The 27,212-nt window shown below is 33.2% G+C and overlaps 2 protein-coding genes across 4 annotated transcripts in view; one reads left to right on the top strand and one right to left on the bottom strand.

The window, feature by feature from the left end:
* The window catches only part of TBC1D4 (TBC1 domain family member 4), a 309,453-nt gene that overhangs the window by 238,443 nt on the left and 43,798 nt on the right, over window positions 1–27,212 (bottom strand). The gene's annotated exons all lie outside the window — the stretch shown is intronic.
* Window positions 1–27,212, top strand: part of UCHL3 (ubiquitin C-terminal hydrolase L3) — a 47,758-nt gene that overhangs the window by 20,119 nt on the left and 427 nt on the right. For all 3 annotated transcript variants that reach the window (XM_081130088.1, XM_081130089.1, XM_081130090.1), the window contains 2 exons: window positions 20,722–20,797; window positions 26,288–26,346. In XM_081130088.1, coding sequence (XP_080986214.1) covers window positions 20,722–20,797; window positions 26,288–26,346 — 135 coding nt within the window. The remainder of the gene's footprint in view (window positions 1–20,721; window positions 20,798–26,287; window positions 26,347–27,212) is intronic.

Here is a 27,212-nt window from a genome sequence, read left to right as displayed (position 1 = left end):
TTCTTTTTCATTTATTTAAGATCTATCTGTCTGTCTATCTATCATCTATCTGTTTGTTTATATTAATCATCCAAGGATATATTTACTGATTTTAGAGGTAGAGGAAGGGGGAGAAAGAGAGGAACATCAATGTGAAAGAGAAACATTGATCAGTTGCCTCCCAACCTGCTATCAAACCCGAAACCTAGGTATGTGCCCTGACTAGGAATTGAACCTGAAACCTTTTGGTGTACAGGACTATGCTCAAACCAACTGAGCCACCCGGCCAGGGCAAGATGTTTATTTTTTTCACATTTTAACAGCTCTGAAGTTAGGATGTGTCTTATAGTTGATGTCATATTTACTTGGTGGTGTTCCCTTATGTTATCATTTTATAACATTAATGTATAATTTATGTTATAAAATGATACATCTTATAACCAGTGATACCTTAGTTTTGATGAAATGTGGTATCATATCACCCTTTCTGTGGCTCTTGGACCTAGGATTGGTGTCTGATTCATTTGTATCCAACATCATTCTTTGCACATTTATGAATTCACCAGAATTAGCTCAGAACTACCCTTAGTGGTTGTAAGAATACAAAAAAATAAAGGCTAAATCTTGGTTTTCTGTAGGCCCCTGAGTAAACAAAACATATTCATTACCATTGTTTCTCAACAGGGCACTATTAACATTTAGGGAAATTTTCAATTCTTTGTTGTGCGGGGCCGTTTTGTGCATTCTAGAGTGGAATGTAGATTATTATATTCTAGTCACTATATAGTATTTTAGTGACTCACAGTCATTGAGAGAACAAAAACCCAAATCCAGCTAAAACTCCTACGGCAGGGACTATTTTTGTGATCATCTTATTTCTGGTTTATCTACCATCTAGGGGCATAAATCTTTGATGTATTATTATCTCCTTTGCCCTCTGTATTTCTAGCACACTGGTTTTGTCATTTCCCATAAACATCTAGGTTTTTCCCATTTGTTTTTGTTTACTTGGGCCACCATAACAAAACATCCCTGACTTGGTGAGTTAACAACAGAAATTTTTCTCACAGGTCTGGAGGCTAGAAGTCAGTATTAAGGTGCCATCAGGGTTGGTTTCTGGTGAGGCCTCTCTTCCTGACTTATGGACAGGTGCCATTTCACTGTGTCGGCACCTGCCTTTCTTCTTTGTCCATGGAGAGAGAGAGAAAAAGGTCTCTTTTCTTATGACACCAATGCTGTCAGGTTAGGGCCTCATCCTTCTGCTCTCATTTAACCTTAATTACCTCCTTAAAAGCCTTCTCTCCAGATACAGTCATACTGGGGGCTAGGGTTTCAACATGTGAATTTTGGGATAACACAGTGCAGTCTACACCACCATCTTTGTGCTTTCTAACGACCCAGTGATTGTCTGGATATTCCTTCCTCTTTGCATAGTCAGCACCTTCTCATCCTTTAGGTCTCACCTTCAAAACAATTTTCAAAGAGGCTTTCTTTCATTACTGTTAGGTATATCCACTACTGTGAATTTATTTTGTTATAAATCCTGTTTGTTTTCTTTCTGACACTTTTAAATAATATATAATTTTCTTCTATTCTTTGTCTTATTCTGTTTATTTACTAGAATATGAGTCCCATGAGGGCATAGGCCATGTTTTGTTGTTCATCTGACACCTTAGCACAGTACTTAGCATATATCAACATTTATGAGAAATTACATAGTATAAAAGTAAGGAGCACAGGGTGTTGGTTTGTATACTGACTCCACTGCTTAGTAGCTTAGGCAAGATACTTTCCTCAGCATAAAATGAACATAATAGCATCTACTTATGGGATTACTGTGAAGAGTAATGAGTTAATCGTATAAAATACTTGGAATGGTGCCTGGCATACAGTGGGCCTTCAGTAAAAATTAAGTGGTAATTTTATTCTACTAGGCATTCAGAAAAATGGGTATGAATGGTAGAGGGTGAAACTGAAGTAAAAGGGTAAAGTCACATCGTGGTGGCTAGAGTTTTATAGACAGTAGGGAACCGCCAGAGATGGTGTGTTTAATGTTCAGCATATTGAGTTTAAGTGAGTTTATGGGTCATCTGTGTAGAAGTTGGATACAGAGTCTAAAGCTCTGGGGATATATCTGGTCTTTTGTATTTGGGTAATAGTTAGAACCTGGAGAATTCTACAGAGGGAGAATAGCAGTGGACTACAGTAAAACCCTGGGGCATGTCGGTGTTAAAGGAGTGGGCAGAGGAAGTGGAGCCGGTAATAACAGTGCATTAGCAATGGCAGTTGTCACTGGTCATTGATACTCTTGTCAGAACATTTCATGGGAGTGGAATAGGCAGGAGCCTTATTGTATTCAGAGATTTGTAGACTAAATGAGGCTATCAGTAAGTTGAGCCACCACAATACAGTAGCCTTTCAGGAGGATTTGCAGAAGTGTGCTGCTCAAGATGGGAAAGATAAAAGAACAACAATGGGATATGAGGAAATTAAATTATAAGTGTTTTTTAAATTATGAACAAAGATCATTGATAGAAGAATAGAAGCAATCATCAAGTCAAATGTGAAGATAAGGAAAAGAACCCAAAAGGATGTTTTATTTGCCTTCAGACTCTACTTGTACTTCATTGATACGTCTCTAAAAAGCTATTTCTAAAGTTTGTGATTTGTTTGTGTTAATCTATGAGCCAACCCAGATATGAGTAGAGATCTCTTGATGATTTATTGTTTATTTGGCTTAAACAATTTTTTTTAAATCTTCTCAGGAACCTCCATGTAAATTTATAATAAAAAATAATAGAAACTGACACCATTTTTTATTTCTGTTTTTAAATAAACATGCCAGTATGGAAAAGATAGCAAAAAGACACTTTTAGCACTTATATTTATTTACTTTGAATCTTTGAAAATTCATTTTTAAGGCAGTTGAGATCACACAATTTTGTGGGATTTTTTTCTTAGCATTTTCTTGTTTCATCAAGACTTCTTCATAAATAATTTTTCATAGCTGTATACTCTCATGTGAATGAACCATAATTTTCTTTCTAATTCCCTTAACTTTTGATGTTTAGATTGTTCTCAGTTTTCCAAGTTAAAAATATAACTTCCTTGAATATCTTTGTTTATCTATATACTCATTCTAAGTTCTTTCTTTAATATAATTTCTTGTAGGTAGAATTACCATGAGCCAAAGAAATGAACATTTTTAAGATTCTTGTTACATAATATGAAATTGTCTTTCTTCCATTTGATCAACCAGGTAACCTGTTTGAGCACCTACTGTGCTAGGTACTGTGTTAGGAACTGTATGTACAAAATGAATAAGATGTAGTTTGTGTCTTCTCAGATCTCTTATTTCAGTGGAGATAGCCTCAAAAATAGACCTTGCCAGTGTTGAATTATATTTTTTAAATTTGGCTTGTTTAATAGAAGGAAGTATTATGTTTGATTGCTGATGCTCTTTCAAAGATCTTTTGTAAAAGTTTATGGAATGAATTTAAATCATTAAATTAAATCATAATTTAATGAAATGTGTAGTCTATTTTGGTTAGTATTATCCTATAAGAGATGGATTATTTGACTATTGGGTAAGCAATATTCTGATTTCAAGTATGCGTTCATATTCAGTATAGGACAAAAGTAGATTTACAGTTGTGAATATGCAAAACAGTTTATTCATGTATTATTATTTACTAAATATAGTATTATTTTTCATATGAACAACTAGAAACCTACTTTTGCCCCACCCTGTATATGTATACACAATTAAAGATAAATTGTGTGTTTGTGTGTGTGTGTGTGTGTGTGTGTGTGTGTGTATTTAGTTGACTTTTTTTGGCCCAATCAATGCAAATTTTCAGCAGGGGAAAATATCAAGTTTCATCTTCATTAGAAGTATTAAGTATGGTTTGCATGGCTTCATTTTTCTCTGAAGTACAGTTTTTAGTTATTTCAATTATGTTAGAATTACAAGGGGTTAAAATGCTCACGTTCTCGTCCTTCTTCAAGGATTTATTCTTTCCTTGACTTTGGAAGAAACTGTGAAGGTATAATGTACAGTTTAAGTTCCTGATTATCTTGGAAGAATCAGGTGAAAACAGTAAATGGACTTTGAAGAAAGTATGCATTTTAAGCTGTATAGTACAAATTAGGATTAGTCCAGTTTTGTCAAGAAATCTAAAATTGCAACTTTCTGATTTTTCTTCTTTTTCCATATACTTTCCATACACCATTTTCATTATCTCATTCCAACAAAACTGAAGGTAAATCCTTTTTGGGCAACTTCATTCTTAAAATTGAGAAATGCTCTGGAACTTCTATCCTAGCTCCTTTTGCCTCTGTCTTTCTTTTATCTTTTTTTATTGTCATTTCTTCTGCATATCATTCCTTGAATTCAGGTATGTTTAAAGAGTATGTGTGGAGTTGAATGGGGGAATTGAGTTTGAAAGAGGGAGTACAAATTAAGATTAGTTACAATGGGGAAAATATTGAAATGATTCTTTTAATTGCTCTCTTTCAAATCATTGACACCATGTCTGCATGTATGTAATCTACTGTCACTGAATAATGATGTATAAATAGATTAAATTGGTTGTTGAAAGGTTAAGAATGTAGTTACTATTTAGAAATACTTTGTTTTCCTTCCTTAGCAAATGTTTTATCTTAAAATGGATCAAAATAGTCTTATTTTATTTTTCATTCTTCATCTTCTTTTGTTTTTTTCTTTTTTTTCTTTTCCAATATCAGGGTTTTGAAAATGGAGATACTAAACTGTTATTATTTTAAAGGAAATTTCTTAGACTGAACTCATCAGTTTACTCTGACTAGATGTAACTCTTCCATCTAAAAATGTCTTCAGGGATAAAAATAGAGTCTGAGGTTGTGTTTGGGGATTGCGGGTTTTTCTGTTTGTTTTGCTTTAAACCACAACCTTCCAAAGCAGAGAGTTAGGATTTAAGATTTTTTTCATTTGTAGTAAATGAGAATTTTATTTGGGCCTACTCTCGGATTTAAAAAATAGTGTTTCTGGGACTTAGTTTGGCCAACTTAACTATGGTAAGCTTCAGTTTAATGTAATATGTAGAGAGATACAGGTCATTGTATTAACAGGGATTTCTGCGATGGAGAATTGCAAATGGAAGTGAGAAAACACAATTGTTAAACCATTAAGGGAAAAGTCAAGACTGTCTTGAAATCTGTGGGCATCTTGATTTATTAAGTGAGCAAAATGAAGAAATTTGCCATTATTCAGATTTTCCATGGAATATGTAGTGGTATTATGTGTATTTTGATATCTCGCCCATGTTTTGCTTTGACTTCTTTGCCAACTGAATGTGGATACTCTGTAGGAAAGTTTGCATCTTTTGCATGAATCAGGTTTTACTTTCCTTTTTTAAATTTGGACTTTAAGTTTTGCATAATGCAGTGTATGTATTGAAATTTACTTGAATCTACAGAAATCCATTTAGAATTAACTTACAATTTTTATTTTAAACTTTAATAGTTTTATATATGTGTGCATGTTCTCATACATCTGCACATACACATCCTCATAAATGTATGCTTACACATTATAATTTTACTTCTTTTCATAGCATTTGGCCACTCTAGAGAAGTTCCTTTCCTTTCCGTGTCATTTTTTAGACTCAGTGGTATTTCTAACGTCTGAAAAGACATGCCACTGAAAGTACCATGGAAATAATTTAAATTTATCACGATCAAGTATATTATTTTATCAACAGGTCAGTAAAAGAATCATGATTTCTAGCGATCATCTAATAAGCTAAAGTTCTTTTAAAATGTCGAATTTTATCCTTTCCAGTGTTTTATTCCCATTCCTACCCTGTAAGTGAAAGAAGGTATAGTGAGCAAGCACACAGTGTTCTGCACTGGAGAGCCACAGATAGTGTACGTACTCAAGCCAAAAGATTCTCGCCAGGAGCTACTTGGCATTGCTGGAAACATTGGGCATCATTTGGTGGGGGTGCTACAGTGTCAGTCTTTACTACTCTTTAGTGTTATTTATGGGTGAATGCAATAGAAATTGAGGTGTTTTTCAGGGTTTTTTTCAAGTATTGTCATCATCTTAATTCTCACTGCTTTTGAAAGCCTTTTTGTCATATAATGATGTTACCATTTACTGAATGCATCTTATGAGGTAGGAGCTATACTAAGCACTATATGTACCCTGCTGTAATCTTCTCAATTCCTTAAGATAGATATTACCCCATTTTATAGATTAGAAGACTAAAGGTTACTAACTTGTTTAAGGATACACAGCTAGTAAGTGCTGCCCATGCTCTCACTTTTTTAATCTAATGGGAGTTCTTTTACAATTGTAAAGAAATTTATTTTTTTTTAAAAATATGTCTTTATTGATTTCAGAGAGAGGAAGGGAGAGGGAGAGAGAGAGATAGAAACATCACTGATGAGAGAGTCATTGATCAGCTACTTTCTGCACACCCCTTTCTGGGGATCGAGCCTGCAGCCCTGGCATGTGCCCTGACCAGGAATCAAACCTCGATCTCCTGGATCATAGGTTGATGCTCAACCACTGAGCAACACTGGCTGGGACTGCCCATGCTCTTAAGTCAACCAAATGTATAGATACATCAAAATGGCTACAACAAACAAAAATAAAATGAGTTAAATATTAGAACCAATGATTCTAAATTTTTATTTTAGTCATTAATTTTTACCTTTTATTTCAACAATTTTTTTAATTTAAAAGTTTTTGTCCTAAAAGCAGAGTTACACAGAGCTAAGAGTTTAATACAAATATGTAGTGAGTTACAAATGAATATTCAGGGTTACTTTTTATTTTTTAATTTTTATTTTTTTACTAAAAACTTATACTAAATACTTTGTTTTTCATGGCCCTTAATATCTAAGCTAGCTCTTATTTGGTAGTTGATTTTTCCTTATTTTAAACATAAAATCTTACCCATAAACCAACTACAGTCTTTTTGTAGTCAGACTATGTATATTTTGGAAAACAGTAATTATTTTAAGTATCTACCAGCTAATGATCCTTTATGTTCATGAAATTACATGGTTATAATGCTAATTTTTTAGTAACAGGATACCCATTTAAATGTGAAAATATTTTGGATATAACCCTAAATCTGCTAACTTTATTTTAACATTTTAGAATAATTTAGATTTAAGCACTTACAGTTCCTACCAAACACTTGATTTCTTAATAAAGAAGTACTTTTAGGTGCCCTTTTTAAAAAGTGTGTATCATTTCTTTTTAGCCTTTATAGCATTTCTAATTCTTTGATTGTTATTAGGTAGTTTAAAGAGTAATCTTGTCCTTTTTTTTTTTTTTTTAAACACACAGAGCCATGTACATTAACTGAAGGAAAAGTAAGTTGGGTTTTTAGACAGACACAGTCCCCCCACCTTTTTATTAAAGGTTTAACTTGTTTGTTTGTTTGTTTATTTTTAATCCTCACCTGAAGATATTTTTTCCATTGCTTTTTCAGAAAGAGTGGAAGGGAAAGAGAGAGAGATAGAGAGAAACATCAATGTGAGAGAGACACATCAATTGGTTGCCTCCTGCACGCACCCAGACTGGGGCCAGGGGTCGAGTCTGTAACTGAGGCTGGAATTGTACCTGAGACCCTTCAGTCCACAGGCCGATGCTTTAACCACTGAACCAAATCAGCTAGGGCTAATTCATTCATTTTTAGCCTTCATGGCATTTCTAATTTTGTATCACTGAAAAAAGTTGTTGACTCATTTTTACATATACAAAGTGACATGCACATCAGTGGTGAAGGAATAATTGGCCTTTTAGGACCCAGGTATTTTTTGTTTCTGCACTAATTATAAGTTTGAAAAATAGAAAGATTTAAATATGGTTGGGGAATACAGATAGAAATAGTAATAGATTTCCCTCTACGGATCAATTCAATTACTTGATTGTTGGTGGGTGGTTGGTTTTGTGTGTAATGAAAACACTGAAATTGGAGCCAGGAGCCATGGATTCTGCCTCTGACTTTGACAGTCACTAGTTCTATGGCTTTGGGCACTTCATCTAAATCCTTGTGCTGCTTTTAAAAACCAACAACAACACTGTCATGATACTCATGGACTGTATCCACATAGCTCACTCTGTGTGTGTGTGTGTGTGTGTGTGTGTGTGTGTGTGTGTGTGTGTGTGTGTGTCTTCATTCTGAGAGGATTTAAATCAGAATCAGAATGCTTAAAAATCTCTTAAAAGAATGTATGTAGCTATTTCTTCCATGAAAAATAATATATTAAATTCCTCAGAGTTCTTTCTGAAGAGCAAAACACTTAATCTCCTTTTAAAATTCCTGGGATTTTAGGTTTTTCCAAACTATAATGAAGATACAGGTTTATATTACATGTAAAGTGGTGCTTATGAAGTCACAGTGTACTGTTGCAGTACCCCGACAGTAAGCAAAGGGGACATAGGTTCAGTGGTCATGTCCTGGCAAACATTGATGTTATAATAATCTTAATAAAATAATAATTTTTAGCAATTTTAGGTTTCTCTACTAGAACTGAAAAACTGAGGAACTAAATTCTTTATTCACTCTAAAAAGTGAACTCTTTATTAAGACTCTTCTAAAAAGACTCAAGAACAAATTATAGATATTTGATCTTTTCCAATTAGTATGGAAAAAAGTGAAAAATTGGATTTTTAGTCTCAAGATTCAGCTCACAGTTTAAATATTTATATTTGAAAGCAAGGCTAACTTAATTAAGCAACTGCATTGACAACTAATATTAGGAAAAAATTAAAGTTGGTGTATGTGTCTTTAATATTTATAATTTTAGGAAGAAAGCTTGGGAATTTTAAGAATCCATAAAACACATTTCCTATTAAAATCCTTTCATTTGAAATATTACTCAAAAGTTTTTTCCTTAATTAGCATATAAACTTTCATTGGAATTTAAGATATATATGATGTACACTGTTATGTCTATATTATGAGTTATCTTTACAAATTGTACATTTGGAGAAATATGTATACATTGTGTCCATTTAGCCTAGAAATAGAGGTAGAATAGGAGGTAGCATAGGAAGAGATGTAGCATAGGAATAGAGGCAGAGATAAATATGACTACAGTAAATTTAGAATTATTGGTTCTAATGTTTAACAACTCAACCCATTTATTTACTTATTAAAAACAACACTTAGTATGCTGGCACTCAGGCAGTAAGACACTGGATAAAAGTTTTGTCTGCCTAAGAGCTTTACAAGATAGTTACAAGTAAAATAATCATAATATGGTAATGTACCATCCTATTTTTTATGTTGTGGAACATTTGCCAGGTACACATACGAACCTTGCTATATGGAACTCATTTTCCAAGGTGTACTTTTGAATGTATCCTTTGTTTTTTCATTCCTTCCTCTTACATAAGTTCACATTGAAAAACATGATGAGCAAAAAGAGGGCTTAAATCACCCATAGATAATCTGGTAGTGTTTGGGCAAAAATTACATCTTTACCTTTAAATAGAAATGATCGTAATTTCTACTTTATAGGATTATTGTGAGGATCTATAACATCTTTGGTTTAGAACATTTGATACACAATCTATCAAATATAGCTATTATTGTTCACTGATGACTATATAAAGATGCCTGTGTTAACATATTCACTACAGCGTAGTTTATAATTGTAAAAAACTAGAAACTACTTTAAGATGCAATAATATATTCATGTTACATCTATTTAAGGAATAATATGTTGCTATGAAAAATAATGTATACTTATTGAGGTAGATAGATACCCAGAATATATGTTTAATGAAAAAAGCAGCATGAAAAATATGATCCCTTTTTGTAAAAAATAAAATACTGAGAATTTTAACAAATTGCTAAAGGCCAAGTGTAGGCTAGCATGAAAATATAAAACCCCTATAAGCAGCCTCAAAAAGGGAGCTCATATTTACTCCTCAACCTCATTGAGTGCTTATGAGATAGACTGGGGACAAGGCAGGAGAGAGCCCTAGGGTGTAGACCTGGGGGAAGGAAGCAGCTTTTACTTTGGGAAAGACACTGGGCCTGGATTCTTCTCCCCTGTGGAAAAAAACCAATAGATGCTGAGACAGAAAACTTAACCTGGGGAATAGAATAGATAAAACCACCCCCTCAGGAGAGGGGTAGGAAACTCCTATGAGAGAAGTCAATGACAGAGGGAAGAATCCCTTGAACACCTTGTTCTTGATATAACCTACCTATGATGTAGACCAACCCAGATCAACAAAGAATGCCTCCACCTTTCCACCATTGGACCAGCAAGCACATTAACAAGTGTCAAAAGTGTGGGAGTGGATCAAGAACATGAAGAGAGATCTTTTCTGAGTCACAAGCTCCAAATAAAAGCCTAAAACTGTGCGTAGAATAAGAACAATGAAAAAGAAAGTATCCAGCATCACAGCTTCTACCCTAAGCACAAGGTAATAGGAGTAGATTTTAAGCCAGTGGGTAACCATAGCAAAAACAAAACCTAAACAGCACAACTCCTGACTAGATTAACTCATCTCCACACACTGAAGGCTGAGAGGAAGAGGCATTCCTGTACCCAGTAATAAATACTGTTTATCTCAGTCTCTATGTTCCTACACAACTATTGTGGCTTTTAACCAAATATCATATGACAAAGAAGGAAACAGAAAATATCAACACGCTGTCAAGAAACAAAGCAATCAACAGAATCAGACTCAGATATGATCAAGATGTTGGAACTGTCAGATGCAATTTAAATAACTATGATTAATATGTTAAAGGCTCAAGTAGAAAAGATGGATAGCATATACCAGCAGATGGGGAATATCAACAGAGAGTTGGAAACTAAGAAAGAATCAAATGGAAATGCTAGCAATTAAAAACATGGTATTAGAAATGGAGAATGCTTTTATTTGGTTCACCTATAGACTCAATAAAGTGAAGGAAAGAATCAGTAAATATGAAGATAAATCATTAGAAATTTATCCAAACTGAATCACAAAAATAAAAACTTGTGGAGAAAAAAACAAACAAAACTCAGAGTATCCAAGAGCTGTGGGGCAATCTCAAATAACTTAATAGATAAAAATAGAGTACCAGAAAGAACAGAAAGAGGTGGGCATGAGGAGTGGGCATACTACAGAAGAGAAATATATGAAGAGCTTATGGCCAACTATTGCAAAAAATAAAGACACCAAACAGCTTCAAGAATCTCAGAGACAACAGTAAGTGAAATAAATACTCCTACCTTCCAACACACACACACACACACACACACACACACACACACACACACACAACCTTCAAACAAAATGTTCAGGCAGTCAGAGGAAAAAGACACGTCAAATACAGAGGAACAAAGATAAAAACTCAGACTTTTCATAAGAAGTTATCAAGCCAAAACAATGGAATGACATTTTTAAATGCTGAAAGAATTCAATAGAACAAAAATATCTTTCAAAAATAAAGAAGAAATATGGGGGGGAAAGGGGACTTCTGTAATCCTTTCAACAATAAAGATTAAAAAAAAAAAGAAAGACTTTGGCACAACTAGAAACAGCATTCATTACCAGCTTACTTGCACTACAACTTTTATCTATACAAAGAATGGAAAACACTAAATGGAACAATTAAATTGCTCTAGAAATTATTTTCCAAATAAAAACTAGTAACCATGTACAGTAAATTTATGGCATATATAAAAATAAAATAGCACAAAGGATGGGAGGAAGAAATTAAGATAATATTGATTTAGCATTCTTACACTACATATGAAGGGTGTAATATTATTTGAGGATACACTCTGACTAAAGATAAGTATTATAAATTGTTGAGCAATTACTAAAAAAAGTGAAAAGTATAAATAAGACAGTAATACAGATAAAATGTAATCCTTAAAATAATCCGTAAAAGGCAGAAAGAGAACAAAGAACAGACGGAAAAAAATAGAGAGCTGGCAAAATGGTAGATTTTAATACAACCATATTAATAATTAAATGAAATTAATAAAATGTAAATGGTCTAAGTGTAAGTACAGATTGAAGGAAAGATTGTCATATTGGTAAAAAGCAAGACTCAATTATATGCTTTCTATAAGAAAGCCACTTTAAATATAAAGACATGGAAAGATTAAAATTAAAAGAATGGGGAAAGATGTATAATGCAAACACCAATCAAAAAAAAAAACAAAGCTGAAGTAACTGTATTAACATCAGATGAGGTAAACTTCAGAACAAGGAATATTACCAGTAATGAAGAGAAGGACATTACATAAGGATAAATAGATCAATTCAAGAAGACATAACATTTATATAACAAACTTTCTGTATACAGCTAAAAATAGAGGCTCTAAGTATGAGGCAAACACATATAAAACTAAAGGGAGAAATAGACAAGTCCACCATATAGTTGGAGATTTCACTGCTCATGTCAGTAATTGGTAGAACAAATAGACACAGAAAATTGCAAGAACATACAAGACCCGAACAACATTATCAAATTACTTGGCCCTATTAACATTTATGGAAAACGTCATTCAACAACAGCTGATTATTCTTTTCACATACATATGGGATGGATGTTCATTGGATTAAGACCATATTCTGGATCAAAAACTAAACCTTAACAAATTTTTTAAAAATTTAAATCGTACAAAAAATGTTTGCTAACCATAATGGAATTAAATTAGAAATCAATAACGGGAAAAAAATCTGGAAAATTCCCAAATGTTTAAAAATTAACATACTTCTAAATAGTTCACAAAGAAAATTAGAAAACATTTTGAGTTGATTGAAAAATTTTAAAATATACCAAAAAATATTGAGGTTGCAGTTAAAACTGGGATTCTAATGCTATAGTAGAAAATGCTTATGGTAGAAAAGAAAAAAGGCTTTGAGTCATGACCTAAGTTTTTACCTTAAGGTAGCAAAAGAAAATAGAAGAAATCCAAAGCAAGCAGAAAGAAGAAATAATAAAAATGGAAGTGAAAAGCAATGAAATTCGTTATTGTACTAGAGATCCTAGACAATGCAGTAAGGCAAGAAAAAGAAAGGGTATATTGGTTAGAAAGGAAGAAATAAAAATGTCTACATGCACAGAGAGCATAATTTTTTTAATGTAGAAAGCTGTTTATTAGAAAATGGGTGAAGGAAACTATGTTAATGTCATAAAAGACAAAGACTGTTGGAAATGTTACAGGTTAAAGGATACCAAAAAAGACATGACAAGTAAATTCAATACCTGTTCCTAGATTAAATCCTAAGGGAAATGCTACAAAAGATATGAATAATTTTAAGAAAATTAAAATATGAATGGAAGGTTAGACAAAAGTTTTTTATCTATATAAAATTATGATGGTGATAAAAGTATTCTATCAATATAAAATTACAAAGGTGTTAACTAGTGTTATGTAAAAGACTTCTCTTAGTTTTAGGAAATAATGAAATACTGAGGGGTAAAGAGCCATGAGCCCTTAGATGGTTCAGGAAAAAAAATTATTGAGAGAGTGAGGAAGAGAGAAAAAAGGGTAAGCAAGACGCTAAAGCAAATTAGGGTAAAATATCATAGGCAAATCTAGGTGTTTTCTGTACTATTTTTGTCTTTGTAGCTCTTTTTAAAAATTTTTTTAAAAAATATGTCTTTATTGATTTTAGGGAGAGGGGGAGAGAGAAAAACATCAATGATGAGGGAGTCATTGATCGGCTGCCTCCTGCACATCCCCTACTGGGGATTGAGCCTGCAGCCTGAGCATGTGCCCTGACCAGGAATCCAACTGCCATCTTTTGGATCATAGGTTAGTGCTCAACCACTGAGCCTCTCCAGCTGGACAACTTTATAGCTCTTTGTAAACTTGAAATTATTTTTTAAATGTTTTTAAAAGGCTTTTTAAAAATGAGAAAAGAAGAAGGCCATCATACTTGAAGCTGGAAATTGCTCACAGTAAGCAAGAGTGACAGGTGAGGTGATGTCTGCTTCTAGAACAAAGAGCACGTTTGCTTACTGCTTGCTGTAAAACAGTTTCCCCAAACTCAGTGTTCCTGTCCTGCAGTGCAGCCCACTGTGTGTGCAGCTATCCATCTGGGCCTTCTGCATTGCCCTCATGTGAAATGACACAAACATGTGGTGATCATGCTACTTGCTTTTCTATGAATAAAATCCTTTTTCTCTAACCTAGGAGTCTCCTGTCTTCTGCCAGCACCATGAAAAAGTAACAGGCCAACTTTTTAGATTGAAAGTATAAAATCAAATCTCAGACCTGATAGTCTAGTCCTCTAAGCATGTTTTGTTGCTATTTTGTGTTCTTTTTCTCACTCTGAATCTTTGCAAGGCACACCTTTCCCATTTCACCTGACCAAACCTTACACATTATTTCAGTGTTCACTTTCAGTTCTACTTCTGGCTTAGTAATGTCTCCTTCTCCAGATTCTTAGAACATTTTTGTTTTTTCCACTATTCATTAGTCACCTGTCCTTCCCTCTCTTTTCTCCATTTCTTTCTCTTCCTTAACCATTTTCCTTTTCCTCTTCCCCATTCTTTCCTTTCCCGCTATTTCACTTATTTAAATGTAATCAGATTGAATATGACGAACTTCTGATTAGACTGTGTGTGAGAGCAGACACCTGACACTTTTGTTCCCATATAGAGCCAAGTATAGGATCCACTTAAATATCGGGTGTCCCCCCAAAATGCATACAGCTGATAGTTCAATTGATGTTTTTTCTTTTCAGCTTTAACCCATTGGAATTGATAATTATTCAAAATGTGTATACATTTTTTGGGGACACATCATATTTCTGATGGATTTTTATTGTGAGCAGATGAAGTGTTCACAAACATGTTTTTTAAACCTCATCACAATGATAGCTTCATCTCTGTATTGTTTACATAGGTCAAAAGTACTAAGTAGGATCATAGAATTTTCAATGTTGAATGAGTCTTAGGAATTATTCAGGGAAAACCCCTTCATTTTCCTAAAGAGAATAGGCCATAGTTAATGAAATCCATTGTCTCTAAGCAAGGACTTACTGCTTCTATTATTGTTTCTTCTCATTGTGGATATAAGTGATTGTAATTTTTTCATACTGCTTTAATATTTTTATTTCATGTACTGGTGTTATTTATTGGAGGTGGCAATTATAAAATTGTCATTTGGATTACCATAATTTGAATTAGTTATAAGCATGTTCATTTCATGGAAAACTGTTGGATCAGATTCGTCTTTTGTGGTGTAGTAGTGTATGAAAGGATGACTTCAAAATATCTCATTTTAAGAGGAATCCCTCCTCATTAAACTCTGCTCTAATAAATTAGTATTAGACTCTTTCTTATGGCCACTGAGGCTGTACACCATAGTGATTGAGATTATTGGATTCTAGAGCCAGATTTTCTGGGTTTGAATCCCAGCCCTGCCATGTGCTGGTAATGTGTCCTTATGGATGTTAATTTAACCTCTGTGTGCTCTGATTCCCAATAATTACAGTGCCTATCTCATGGGTTACTGGAAAGTTAAATAAATTGATATATGTAAAGTGCTTAAAAGAGGGTCTTGCACAAAATAAGTGGTACATATTTTAACTAATACTGTTGTTTACTAAAAAATGACTAATAGGCCATGATTGTTTCCGTTTAACTTATCAGCCCAAGTAAGAGGATAGTTTATGTAGGTCATCAGCCTCAGAGGGGTTTATTTTACTTTATATTTTAAAGTGTTGTTTTTCCCCCTTAGTGTTTATTCTAAGAAACTCTTTTTACCAGTGCTTATCACCATACAGTTTTCTTCTATACATCATTCTGGTGTTTTGTATGTGTTATATGTTTTATGTGTATTCCTTTTTTAAAAACAACTTGATATAATAATTCCATTTTAGTGGCTTTTAAATAATAAATTCCACGAGCCTGTGCTATACATATGAGGATATGTAAGTAATGCACTTACAGAAGCTGTGGCATATAACCGGATACCTTGGTTATGTATTTCCACTTTACCCACCTTTAACCAATATTTATTTATGGCCTTTTTCTAGATTATGGTTGATTAAAAGTACTAGACCATATAAATACAAGTATGACCATACGTTGCTTTTAAGAATAAATGATCACCCAGTAACGTGGTCTGAGTAAAATGTTCTCTTTTTTAATTATGTAGTCCTCCTCGCCATCCTCATCACAGCCTCATTGTAGCCACTGCAGAACGAAGGCCTCATCATTGTGTCACCATGCATCCCTGCCCTGGGTCAAACGTAACCATGTAGACCCCGCAAAGGCTGCCAGTCCATCTCTCCGTCTTCGTCGCTGGCGACCCTTCTTACGCCTACCATCTTTGGGTCTCCATTCTGTTGTAAGTGTAGTCAATCTTCCGTCTCTTCTTCCAGTGACAAGGGCAGTCCATTTTTTCCCTTAAACTTCTTCAGTCTTCAAAGTGCTTTTCTCTTGGTTCACTCAACCATTAGCTTTTTCTCCCCCAATAAGATTGCAAGCATACCTCCATGCTTTGCAGTCTAGCTTGACTTTCACCAATGCCTTGGTGAACATCCATCTTTCCACTCCATGTCCTGCCAACATAAAAATGCCTGCCTTTTGATGAGTACTGATCGACATTCATGATAATGTTTAAGTTCCTATCAGTTGTTAAAGTGAATGTGTATTCTCTTACCCTTCATCTTTCTGATTTCATTTAGTTGACTCAGGTCAACAAATGCTGTGTACCTTCTGAGTTCTATACTATCTCTTACTTTTTTCCCCTCCATGTTTCTGAACATGACTTTAGTCTTTTGTCATGCTCTGGGGTGCTTTACTTACTCTATCCTTAATCTAATCCTTCATGGTGTAGGGTGTTTCATCTAAGCTATTTTATTCCCTGAGGTGGCTCAGGTACTTGGTTTAATCTTGATCCAATCTTCCCTTCCTATTCAGTTTCTAAACATCTTTCCAAGTAGGAGGCGAAGATTTTTACCTTGTGAATTGATGTAGGCGTCCCACAAATTTTAGGATTTCTCCTTCTTAGGTAGATAATATTAGCAAACTATTAAAAAGTACATATGTTCTTGTAATCTTGTTAATTTTCTTAAATGTTGAGGTTGATGGAATTCTAATTATTTTCATAATTGAAATAAACCGCAGGATTCGGCAAATACAGCTCTTATCTTTCTGATGTTTTAGACTGTTAGTGGCAATGACTATGGGTTGGTAGAACCTACCTAAAAATATTATATCTGAGAGATTTGGTGTATGCCATACATTTATAAGAAACTTGACAGTTCTATAAATCATCATGACTTTCGAAGCCAGAGGAAGTCTAATTACACATACATTTAATGCTTTAAAAAAAAGTTGGTGTCAAACATTCTTTCCTCCCCTTATTTACTCTTCTAGAGTCATACTCAAATTATGAAGTGGAGTCATGGCACTTTTCCTTAAACATCTGCTTCCGCCAAATATCAGTATGGTCATCAAAAGAGCTTTTGATTTTTGCTGAGTATCAGCAAACTAGTGTGTCTCTGTTTCATTATCCTCATTGGGTCACAGTGTGCATTTGTCATTTTTATTCATTTATCATTTGATATTCGTTGCTTCCTTGGTGTGCTAATTTGTACAGTAGGAGATATAAGGTGAATTAAATGATCAGAGTAAAACTCTAATTTTGTAAATTCTGACTTGGGCACAGTTGATTCTAAATATAAATAAATTCCTTTGTACTTAAAAATATTCTAAACATAAATGAACATGTCATAAAAATTGGTTTTTCCAGGTTTATATGTTTTTATATAATGTTTGCTCCATATTAATTCCATTGCTTTATAACTTCATAAGTATTTTCACAGACTAGTGGTTAAGAACATGGATTCTAGAATGGTACTGCCTGGATTTGAAACCAAGTTCCATCACTTAGGTGCTTTGTGATCTAGAGCATGTTACTTAATGTTTCTGTGCCTCAGTTTTCTTGAGAGTAAAATGGGTATAATTATATTACCTACCTTGTAGAGTTTAAATGACAATTAATTAGTCAGTACATATAAAGCACTTATAACAGTGCCTGTTACATAGTAAGTGCCATACAATTATAAATTAAATTTAAACTGTACCTTTTTATAATTTGAAATTTCTATTTAGATTTTAATTTCTATCTAATTGATTTGTTATATTACTTTCTAATTCTTTGAGACAAGAAGTATTCTAAATTAGGGAACTTTATTATATAAAATAATATATATATAAATGTAGGCAAAAATTATCCAAATCTATAGCTTCTGCTTTTTTGCCCTTTGTTTATTTGCTGGTCACTTTTTTAAATGAAAAATTTATTGGGATTTGCTTTTTAATTATTCTTGTTTTGGGGCGGAATCATTTTTAAGAAATGGATAATTACAGTTTTTTAAGCAATGGATATTGCACATTTCAGATTTTCAGATTAATTAAAGTAGACCAAAGGAAAAGGCTCATAGCAGGTACTGACACACACTTTTGAGTCACTATATTTAGTGATTTCTTACATTTGTGATAATGCAGTATTAATATTGTAATAATACAGAATATTTAGTAACACTTAGCAGTTTACAAAGTACTTTAATGCATTTCATTTCAGCCTCAAAACAGATGAAATCAGTACTCACAGGGATTGAGTACTTGTTCAGGTCTCTGACTCCAATTATACTACTTTTATTTCTAGCACAGTTGTATTTACTGCCAGGATATGAAACATGGAAGCTATTAGATGTATTATTCTTAATAAGAGATGGTGTTAAAATAATTAAAAAATTTTGAAAACATAATAGCTCAAAAGATTTAAAATACTTGATATCCTGTTGAAGAATTGTCTTAAAATGAGAAAACCACCTAGTTGGATAAAAAATTCTTTCTGGCATTTTTTATAAAATTGAATTTATAGTTTGTAGAATTGCTTAGGTTTGACCTTGAAAAATTGAATTCTCTTTTGGTCATTGGTAAAATGAGGGTAATGGATTGAGTGATCAGTAATATATTTGATTTTCTGACCAGGAAAGTAAGGGAACTCATTATCACCATCTTTAATTATTTGAAGAAGTATGCTCAAGAGCTATTAAATTTTTTATTAGATGGTGGAAAACACTGGGAAACATATTGTAGCCTCAGTATGAGGGGTAACTCTAACAAAACTATCAAAGATGGAATGGATTGCCTCGAAACCTAGCGAGAGTTCCCTGTTTTTGGAGGGGCTACTAGAAGTAGGGGCTGTGGTAGAAAGGAGTTTAACAACAGTAAAACTAGGTAACTTTGATTCCTATCAACTGCGGAATTCTTTAGTTATGTTTTGAAGTTAGGAAGAGCTAGTTTGTGATATCAGTTTTTGTTGCCATTCTCTCATTCATAAACTTGAAGAAAATGATTTCTGAAGAACAACGTGAGATTACATGAGTCACTGTATCTGTAAATGTCTGAAAAGCCTTCAGTAAACCCAAGATAATAATGTTTCTTCTGTACCTTACAATTTCTGCATCTGAAAACTTCATATTAAAACTATTTAAAGTTTTATAATTACTAATGGGTGAAAAAAGTATGCATTTTAGAGTTAAGCTACTGTTGTGTTTCAGGATGTTATGTAATATGAGATGTAATTTGATTTATGCCTCTTGAAAACTTTTGTCTCTAAAATTTGTACTTGTATTTAACACTGATTGTATTTCATTTCAAACCATTTAGATCTGATATGTAGCTAACATATGCTTGTGTTAGCTGTGTAGTTATTGCATATTAAAGACAGTATCAGTGAATCATGTATTGACTTTGCATACGTTACTTGAATGTTTAACAAATGTAGCAGATATTGTTTGTGCAAATTGAATTTGGTAAGCCAAAAAAACCTAGGTATAGTTTTTTATGTTTTTATTGATTTCAGAGAAAGGAAGGGAGGGGGAGAGAGAAATAGAAACATCAGTGATGAGAGTCATTGACTGGCTGCCTCCTGCACGCCCCCTGCTGGGGATGGAGCCCAAAACCCAGGCAAGTGCCCTGACCGGAAATTGAACCTCAATCTCCTGGATCATAGATCAATGCTCAACCGCTGAGCCCTGTTGGCTGGGCCCTAGGTATAGTTTAAATTTCAAATAGTTTACTAAAAAAGCAAGAGAAAAATTATAGGCTACAGTTAATTGTATTTTAATTTGCTCTGACCCTTATTTTTTCCCTTTAATCTTTTGGGTTATTTTCCTGCATCTATTCATTTTTAAACTTTTTGAATGTAGAATAAATAAAGATACTTATTTTACTCTAAAACTCTTTATATTGCATTTTTCAAAAAAATAAAATTATCAAAGTCAAGTCATTAAGGGGAGAACTCACTTTCTTAGTGTCTTAAAACTTGAGTTTTTTTAAACTGTTTATGCTGTTATTAAATTTTAAAAGACTTTCTTTTTCAAATTTTAAAAATTAGACAAATCACTATTCATTTCTTTCAGCAAGTATACATTGTACATTTACTATATACCAGGCATTGTGCAAAGCTCTGGAGCTTTGAAGGTGAATAAAACTTTAGGTTTTTAGATTATTGAGATTAAGAAAGAAGTGCTTGTAGTTGACATTTTTCTTATTGACAGGTGAGCACGTTGTTAAAAATGTAAACATATTTATTCATTGTCCACCATATCAAAGGTTAAGCCTTTAATTATTTTGGATAAATGTTCTCTCACGTCATTTGATATTATTTGTATGTGTTTACGTGTACTTGATTGATTTGTTTGACTATTAACATATGTAATATTTATGTTTCCTCCTATTCCAGGCACCAAATATAGATGAAAAAGTAGATCTTCATTTTATTGCATTAGTTCACGTAGATGGGCATCTCTATGAATTAGGTAAGAACTTTTAAAATTTACTCTGGGGAGAGAAATTAGAAATGAAAACGTCTGTATTTATGATAAACGGGATTGTTGATATTTTTTGTGTTTACTTCATTGATTGCCTTATAACATTGAATTGGCATAATGAAAGTTTTTCATTTAAGACTTTTTACTAGAAAAAATAAAATTTTTCTTTGATATTCAAGCAACTTATAATTCAAGAATGTTTGCATGCTACCTTTACATTTTAGGAAAACAGTAAAATAAAAATCATTATGGGAAACTCCTGTAAATCATTTCAGCAGTTTCTACTAAATTATTGATATGGTTCTCATCAACATCTTCAGGAGTCATCTTGATCCTGAAACTAGTTTTAAAACATAGTGTAATATTCATGACTAGTTTTTGTATTTGGTAATGAGTATTGCTAGTTTTCAGGTTTTTGTACTATCCCTTTGTATTACATCTGACTTTTTAAAAAGTATTTGGAGGAGATCCTCATAATTTTAATCCAGATAGAGAGCTTCTTATTTGATATGTAGTACTACAGTGCTCATGAGCCCATCTCCTTCTCCATGAGACCTCCTTGGGTTAAAAAAAGGCCAAATAATGAAACCAAAAAGTGAAGACTTTTTCAGTATTAATTTGTCAAGTTTTTTTCCCTTAACTTATTAAAGACAAAGAGTTCAGATTAAAAAAAAATTTGTTTTCTGGCAACAACTTCCTAAGGCATATGTCAAAGTACCCATGTTTAATTACTTAGTATTTTTACCTATAAATGCACTTAGTTTTTAAAAAGCTTAACTATAGGTAGACTATTTCAGGGACTATTTGGAGGAGATCCTCATAATTTTAATCCAGATAGAGAGCTTCTTATTTGATATGTAGTACTACAGTGCTCATGAGCCCATCTCCTTCTCCATGAGACCTCCTTGGGTTAAAAAAAGGCCAAATAATGAAACCAAAAAGTGAAGACTTTTTCAGTATTAATTTGTCAAGTTTTTTTCCCTTAACTTATTAAAGACAAAGAGTTCAGATTAAAAAAAAATTTTTTTTATTACAGTTTGCATTCAGCACCTTTTTGTATTAGTTTCAGGTGTACAGCACAGCAGATAGACATTCATACAGGTTAAGGAAAAAGAGTTCCGAGAGGACTCGGACTGTGACTATACATGTGGTCTGTAAGATTTAGATGGATTTTGTTTGGAATATGACAACAAAATCATATACTTTATTAAAATGAAATTGCTCTATTAAAGGGGACAAGGAAAGGAAATAACAAAGTATTTATAAAAATATGTGTCCCTGTTGGTTGTCTTCTATAGTAGAGTGATTTCAGTAGGAATCAAACTAAAATGAAAAGAAACTGTTATGGGAGTATATAGGAGATCTGCAGAGCATTTTGAAAGATATGCTTTGCTAATTCAGCCTATAAAATTTATATAGAGATAAGATGTAATAGTGATTGGGGATTTCAGTTGTGACTGACTGCTGGAAACTTCATTTCCACTCTGAATTTTGAATAATAAAGAATAACTAGTGGAAATGGAAATAAAGAGAGTGCTGAGACTTATCACATACATTCTGTTGACTTCGAGGAAGTAGATTTAGAAAAGGCCAGGGAAACGATAAGTATGATCCATAACTAGGGACTAAAAAGTAATGATGAATTTCAGGATGAGACTTAGTAATAGAACAAACAATAACATTGAAAAGATATTTAGAAAAAAAAATCTGATAATTTCAATAGGAAGCAAAGAGTTGTCTAAAAATATCAATTTGACTGGTTAACTAGCAGTAGAAGGAAAGACATATATGAAGGGTAAGTTACATATGAAGAATGGTCCTTTTTTGTACCATGCCAATCAATGCAAAAGGATTTTAAAATTGGTTTGGAGTAAGAACATCAGAAAAGAAAGGCAGAACTACTGAGATCTTGTTTGATTTAGGTGTTCTTTAGCAAGAAGAATGATCAGTATGTTTGATAGAGAATTAGATCCCTTTGGAGATTACAATCTTTAAATGAATTTAAAGAACTTCAGAGTTCTAAAAAATAGTCATAATCTTTGAGATGTCAGAGGGAATGGGGATTCTTACAAGACAAATGAAGATGGGCAGTTGCAAGGGAAATTGACAGTAACCCCAATGTAGATTCCTAATAAATTCAAAAGGAATCTTAAGCAAGAGGCGTATTGAGTTAGTGAATAGAAAATTGCAGATGACATGATACTATATATAGAGAACCCCAAAGATTCCACCAAAAACTATTAGAACTGATAAATTAATTTAGTAAAGTAGCAGGATACAAAATTAATATTCAGAATACCAGACTATCAAAAAGAGAAATTAAGAAAGCAATCCCATTTACAATTGCATCAAAAAGAATTTAATACCTAGGAATAAATTTAACCAAGGAGATAAAAAACCTGTATCCTAAAAATTATAAGACATTGAAGAAAGAAATGGAAGAAGATATGAATAAATGGGAGCATGTACCACACTCATGGATAGGAAGAACTAACATTGTTAAAATGTCCATACTACCCAAAGCAATCTATAGACTCAAAGCAATCCTTTTCAAAATGCCAATGACATTTTTCACAGAACTAGAACAAATAATCCTAAAATTTATATGGAACCACAAAAGACCCCAAATAGCCATAGCAAAATTGGAGAGCTTATGCTACCTTATATCAAACTATACTACCAGGCCATAGTAATCAAAATGGCATAGTACTAGCATAAAAACAAAGATATAGATCAGTGGAACAGAATAGATCCCAGAAATAAATCCACTCCTATATGGTTGATTAACTGGACAAAGGAGGCAAGAATATACAATGTGTTAAAGATAGTCTCCTCAATAAATGGTGTTGGGAAAACTGGACAGATACATGCAAAAAAAAAAAAAAAGAAACTAGACCACTTTCTTATACCATGTACAAGAATAAACTCAAAATGGATTAAAGACTTAAATGTAAGACTTGAAACCATAAAACTCCTAGAAGAAAACATAGCAAGTAAACTCTTTGACATTGCTCTTAAAATATGTTTTTGGATATATTTTATTGGGCAAGGGAAACAAAAAGAAAAAATAAACAAATGGGACTACATCAAACTAAAAAGTTTTTGCACAGCAAAGGAATCCATCAACAAAATGAAAAGACAACCTACTGAGTGGAAGATATTTGCCAGTGATATATCCAATAAGGGGTTAGTATCCAAAATATGTAAAGAACTCATACAACTCAACACCAAAACAACCCAAACAATCCAATTAATAAATGGGCGAGGACCTGAGTAGACACTTCTTCAGAGAGGACATATAGAAGGTCAATAGACATATGAAAAGATGCTCAAAATCACTAATTGTCAGAAAAATGCAAATTAAAGCTACAATGAGATAATACCTCACACCTGTCAGAATGGCTGTCAATAAATCAACAAACAAGTGTTGGTGAGGATGTGGAGCACAGGGAACCCTCACGCACCGTTGGTGGAATTGCAGATTGGTGCAGCTACTATAGAATACACTATGGAGGTGCCTCCAAAAATTAAAAATAGAACTACTGCAGTTCCACTTCTGGGTATTTATCCTATGAAATCTAAAATACTAATTTAAAAAGGTATGTGCTTCTTTATGTTTGTTGCAGTGTTATTTACAATAGCCAAGATATGGAAGCAACCTAAGTGTCCATCAACACATGATTGGATAAAGAAGATGTGAGATATATGTGTATATATATGTGTATATACACACACACACATACACACACACACACTGAAATATTACTTGGCCATAACAAAGAATGAAATCTTACCATTCGCGCCAACATGGATCAACCTAGCGGGTATTATGCTAAGTTAAATAAATCAGAGAAAGACAAATGCCGTGTGATTTCACTTATATATGGAATCTAAAATAAGTAAGTAAGTGAACAGCAAATCAGAAACAGATTCATATTTACAGAGAACACACTGGTGGTTGTCAGATGGGAGGGGTGTTGGAGTCTGGATGGAAAGGTAAAGGGATTAAGAAGTAGAAATTGGTAGTTATAAAATAGTAACAGGGATATAAAATACAGCATAGGTAATATAGTCAGTAATATGTGTGGTGCCAGGTGGGTACTGAAAATATCTGGGGAAACACTGTAAAGTATAAGATTGTCTAAACACTATGCTGTATAGCTAAAACTAATAAAATACTGAATGTCAACTGTAATTGAAGAATAAAAAGATAATTTTAAAAAAGATTAAAGGAATCAAAAAGAAAATAGTGATTAAGAGAACAGCATATGGTTTTTAAGGAAAAAAGTCATTTTAAAGTAACATTTATTTATTTTGGTTAATTTTTGCTTTGTTTTAAAAAAAATATCTTTATTGATTTCAGAGAGAGGAAGGGAGAGGGAGAGAGAGAGAGAGAAACATTAATGATGAGAGAGTCATTGATCAGCTGCCTCTTGCACACCCTTGACTAGGGGTTGAGCCTGCAACCTGGGCATGTGCCCGGACCGGGAATTGAACCGTGATCAACCTCTGAGCTGTGCCCGGCCGTGTGGTTTTTGTTTGTTTGTTTGTTTTATAATGTAGTATCTATTAATCTAAGTCTATCACTATGTATACATATTGATTCAAAAAATGTTACTATATTTAAAAGCAATGGAGTTACAGAAGGGATTGTGATTTATGAATTGTACTTGAAGTGCCACTTAAAGACATCTGAGACTGTAAATTTCCATATACAGGTTGGGGTAAAAGTAGGTTTACAGTTGTTCATATGGAAAATATTACAGTAATTAATAAATAATAATACAAGAATAAACTCTGTATTTCTCACACTCACAACTGTAAAACTACTTTTACCCCATCCTATATAGAATTATCTATTACCTTTAGGTAGCATGAGTTTATATAATTCTGGACTTTTTAATTTTTTCATAGTATTGAAAGAATACTAGTTTACTTATAGTGATTATAATTGTGGTTAATTATTTTTGATGGTCAATAAAGTAATCCTAGTTTGATTATTGCTCTATACTACTACCTTGGTGGTACACAATTAGTAGTAATATATAAACCTTGTGATAGCTCCCTTTCATTGATGTAAACATGTCAATCTTAGAAGCCTTCTGACTTAGCTTTTAAAGTGAAGAAATAATTTTTTTTCATATTTCTGAGGATAAGAACTGAGATCATAACTTTTAAAAAAACTGGCATTAATTTTGCCTATTCTTTTTAGGAAATTAAAGCCACGCCAATATGTACTTCTAATAAATTCTGTTTATAAAGATAAACAGAATTTGGGCTTTCAAAGATGGAAGCAAGATCCTAATAACTTTTAATGTTAAGGAATATTTATAGGTAGCACATTTAAAATATTTGTTTTAGGACACATTATTTTAAATATCATTTAACTTTTGCCTCAGTGTGAAAAGGGGAAAGTGAAAGTTGAAAGTGCATTATCTTGTAAAAACAGCTAAACATTCAACTGTTTATTTTTTACAGATGGACGGAAACCATTTCCAATTAACCATGGTGAAACTAGTGATGAAACGTTATTAGAGGTAACAATAAAACTTGTTGGCCGACTTTATTAATGTTCTTGTTATCTTTGAAACAATCTCTAAAGATCACTCGTATAACATTTTATCTGTATTTGGGTACTTCCTTGTCCTTGCTTTCTTGAAAAAAATCCAAAAAGAAAAATTTGAACTAATGTTAACCTATAGCAAATAATGACGTTTTCAGAGTTCTTTGTGTGATCAAATTTGAAAAAGGCAAGAATAGTTTTGCCCTGGCTGGGTGGCTTGGTTGGAGGGTCATCATACACCCAAAGGTTGTGAGTTCGCAATTCCCAATCAGGGCACATACCTAGGTTGTGGGTTTGATCCCCAGTTGGGGGGCATATGGGAGGCAACTGATTGGTGTTTCTCTCTTATATGGATGTTCCCCCCCACACACACACTTTCTCTAAAAACCAATAAAAGCGTATCTTCAGGTAAGGATTAAAAAAAGAAAGTGGCAAGAGTAGTTTTGAAAGAGTTGCACATCATATCCCATATTTCATTAAATCCAAGATACCATCATTTGTATCTTGATCCTGATTTTAGAGATTTTAAAATTTTTGAACAGCCCAGCCGGCATGGCTTAGTGGTTGAGAATTGACCTATGATCCAGGATATCATGGTTGGATTCCTGGACAGGGCACATGCCCGGGTTATGGGCTCAATCCCCAGTAGGGAGTGTGCAGGAGGCAGCTGATCAGTGACTCTCTCATCATTGATGTTTCTCTCTCTCTCTCTCTCTCCCTCCTCTCCTCTCTCAGAAATCAATAAAGACATTTAAAAAATAAAATAAAATTTATGAACAAATTGTATGGCTTAGAATCAATGAAATATGTAATTATCAGGTTAAAAGTTTCTTAAAAGCA

Source organism: Miniopterus schreibersii (assembly GCF_964146895.1).
Source record: "Miniopterus schreibersii genome assembly, chromosome: 2".
NCBI lineage: Eukaryota > Metazoa > Chordata > Mammalia > Chiroptera > Miniopteridae > Miniopterus > Miniopterus schreibersii.
The sequence above is the reverse complement of the archived record's forward strand: the minus strand, read 5'-3'. Positions and strand labels throughout refer to the sequence as shown.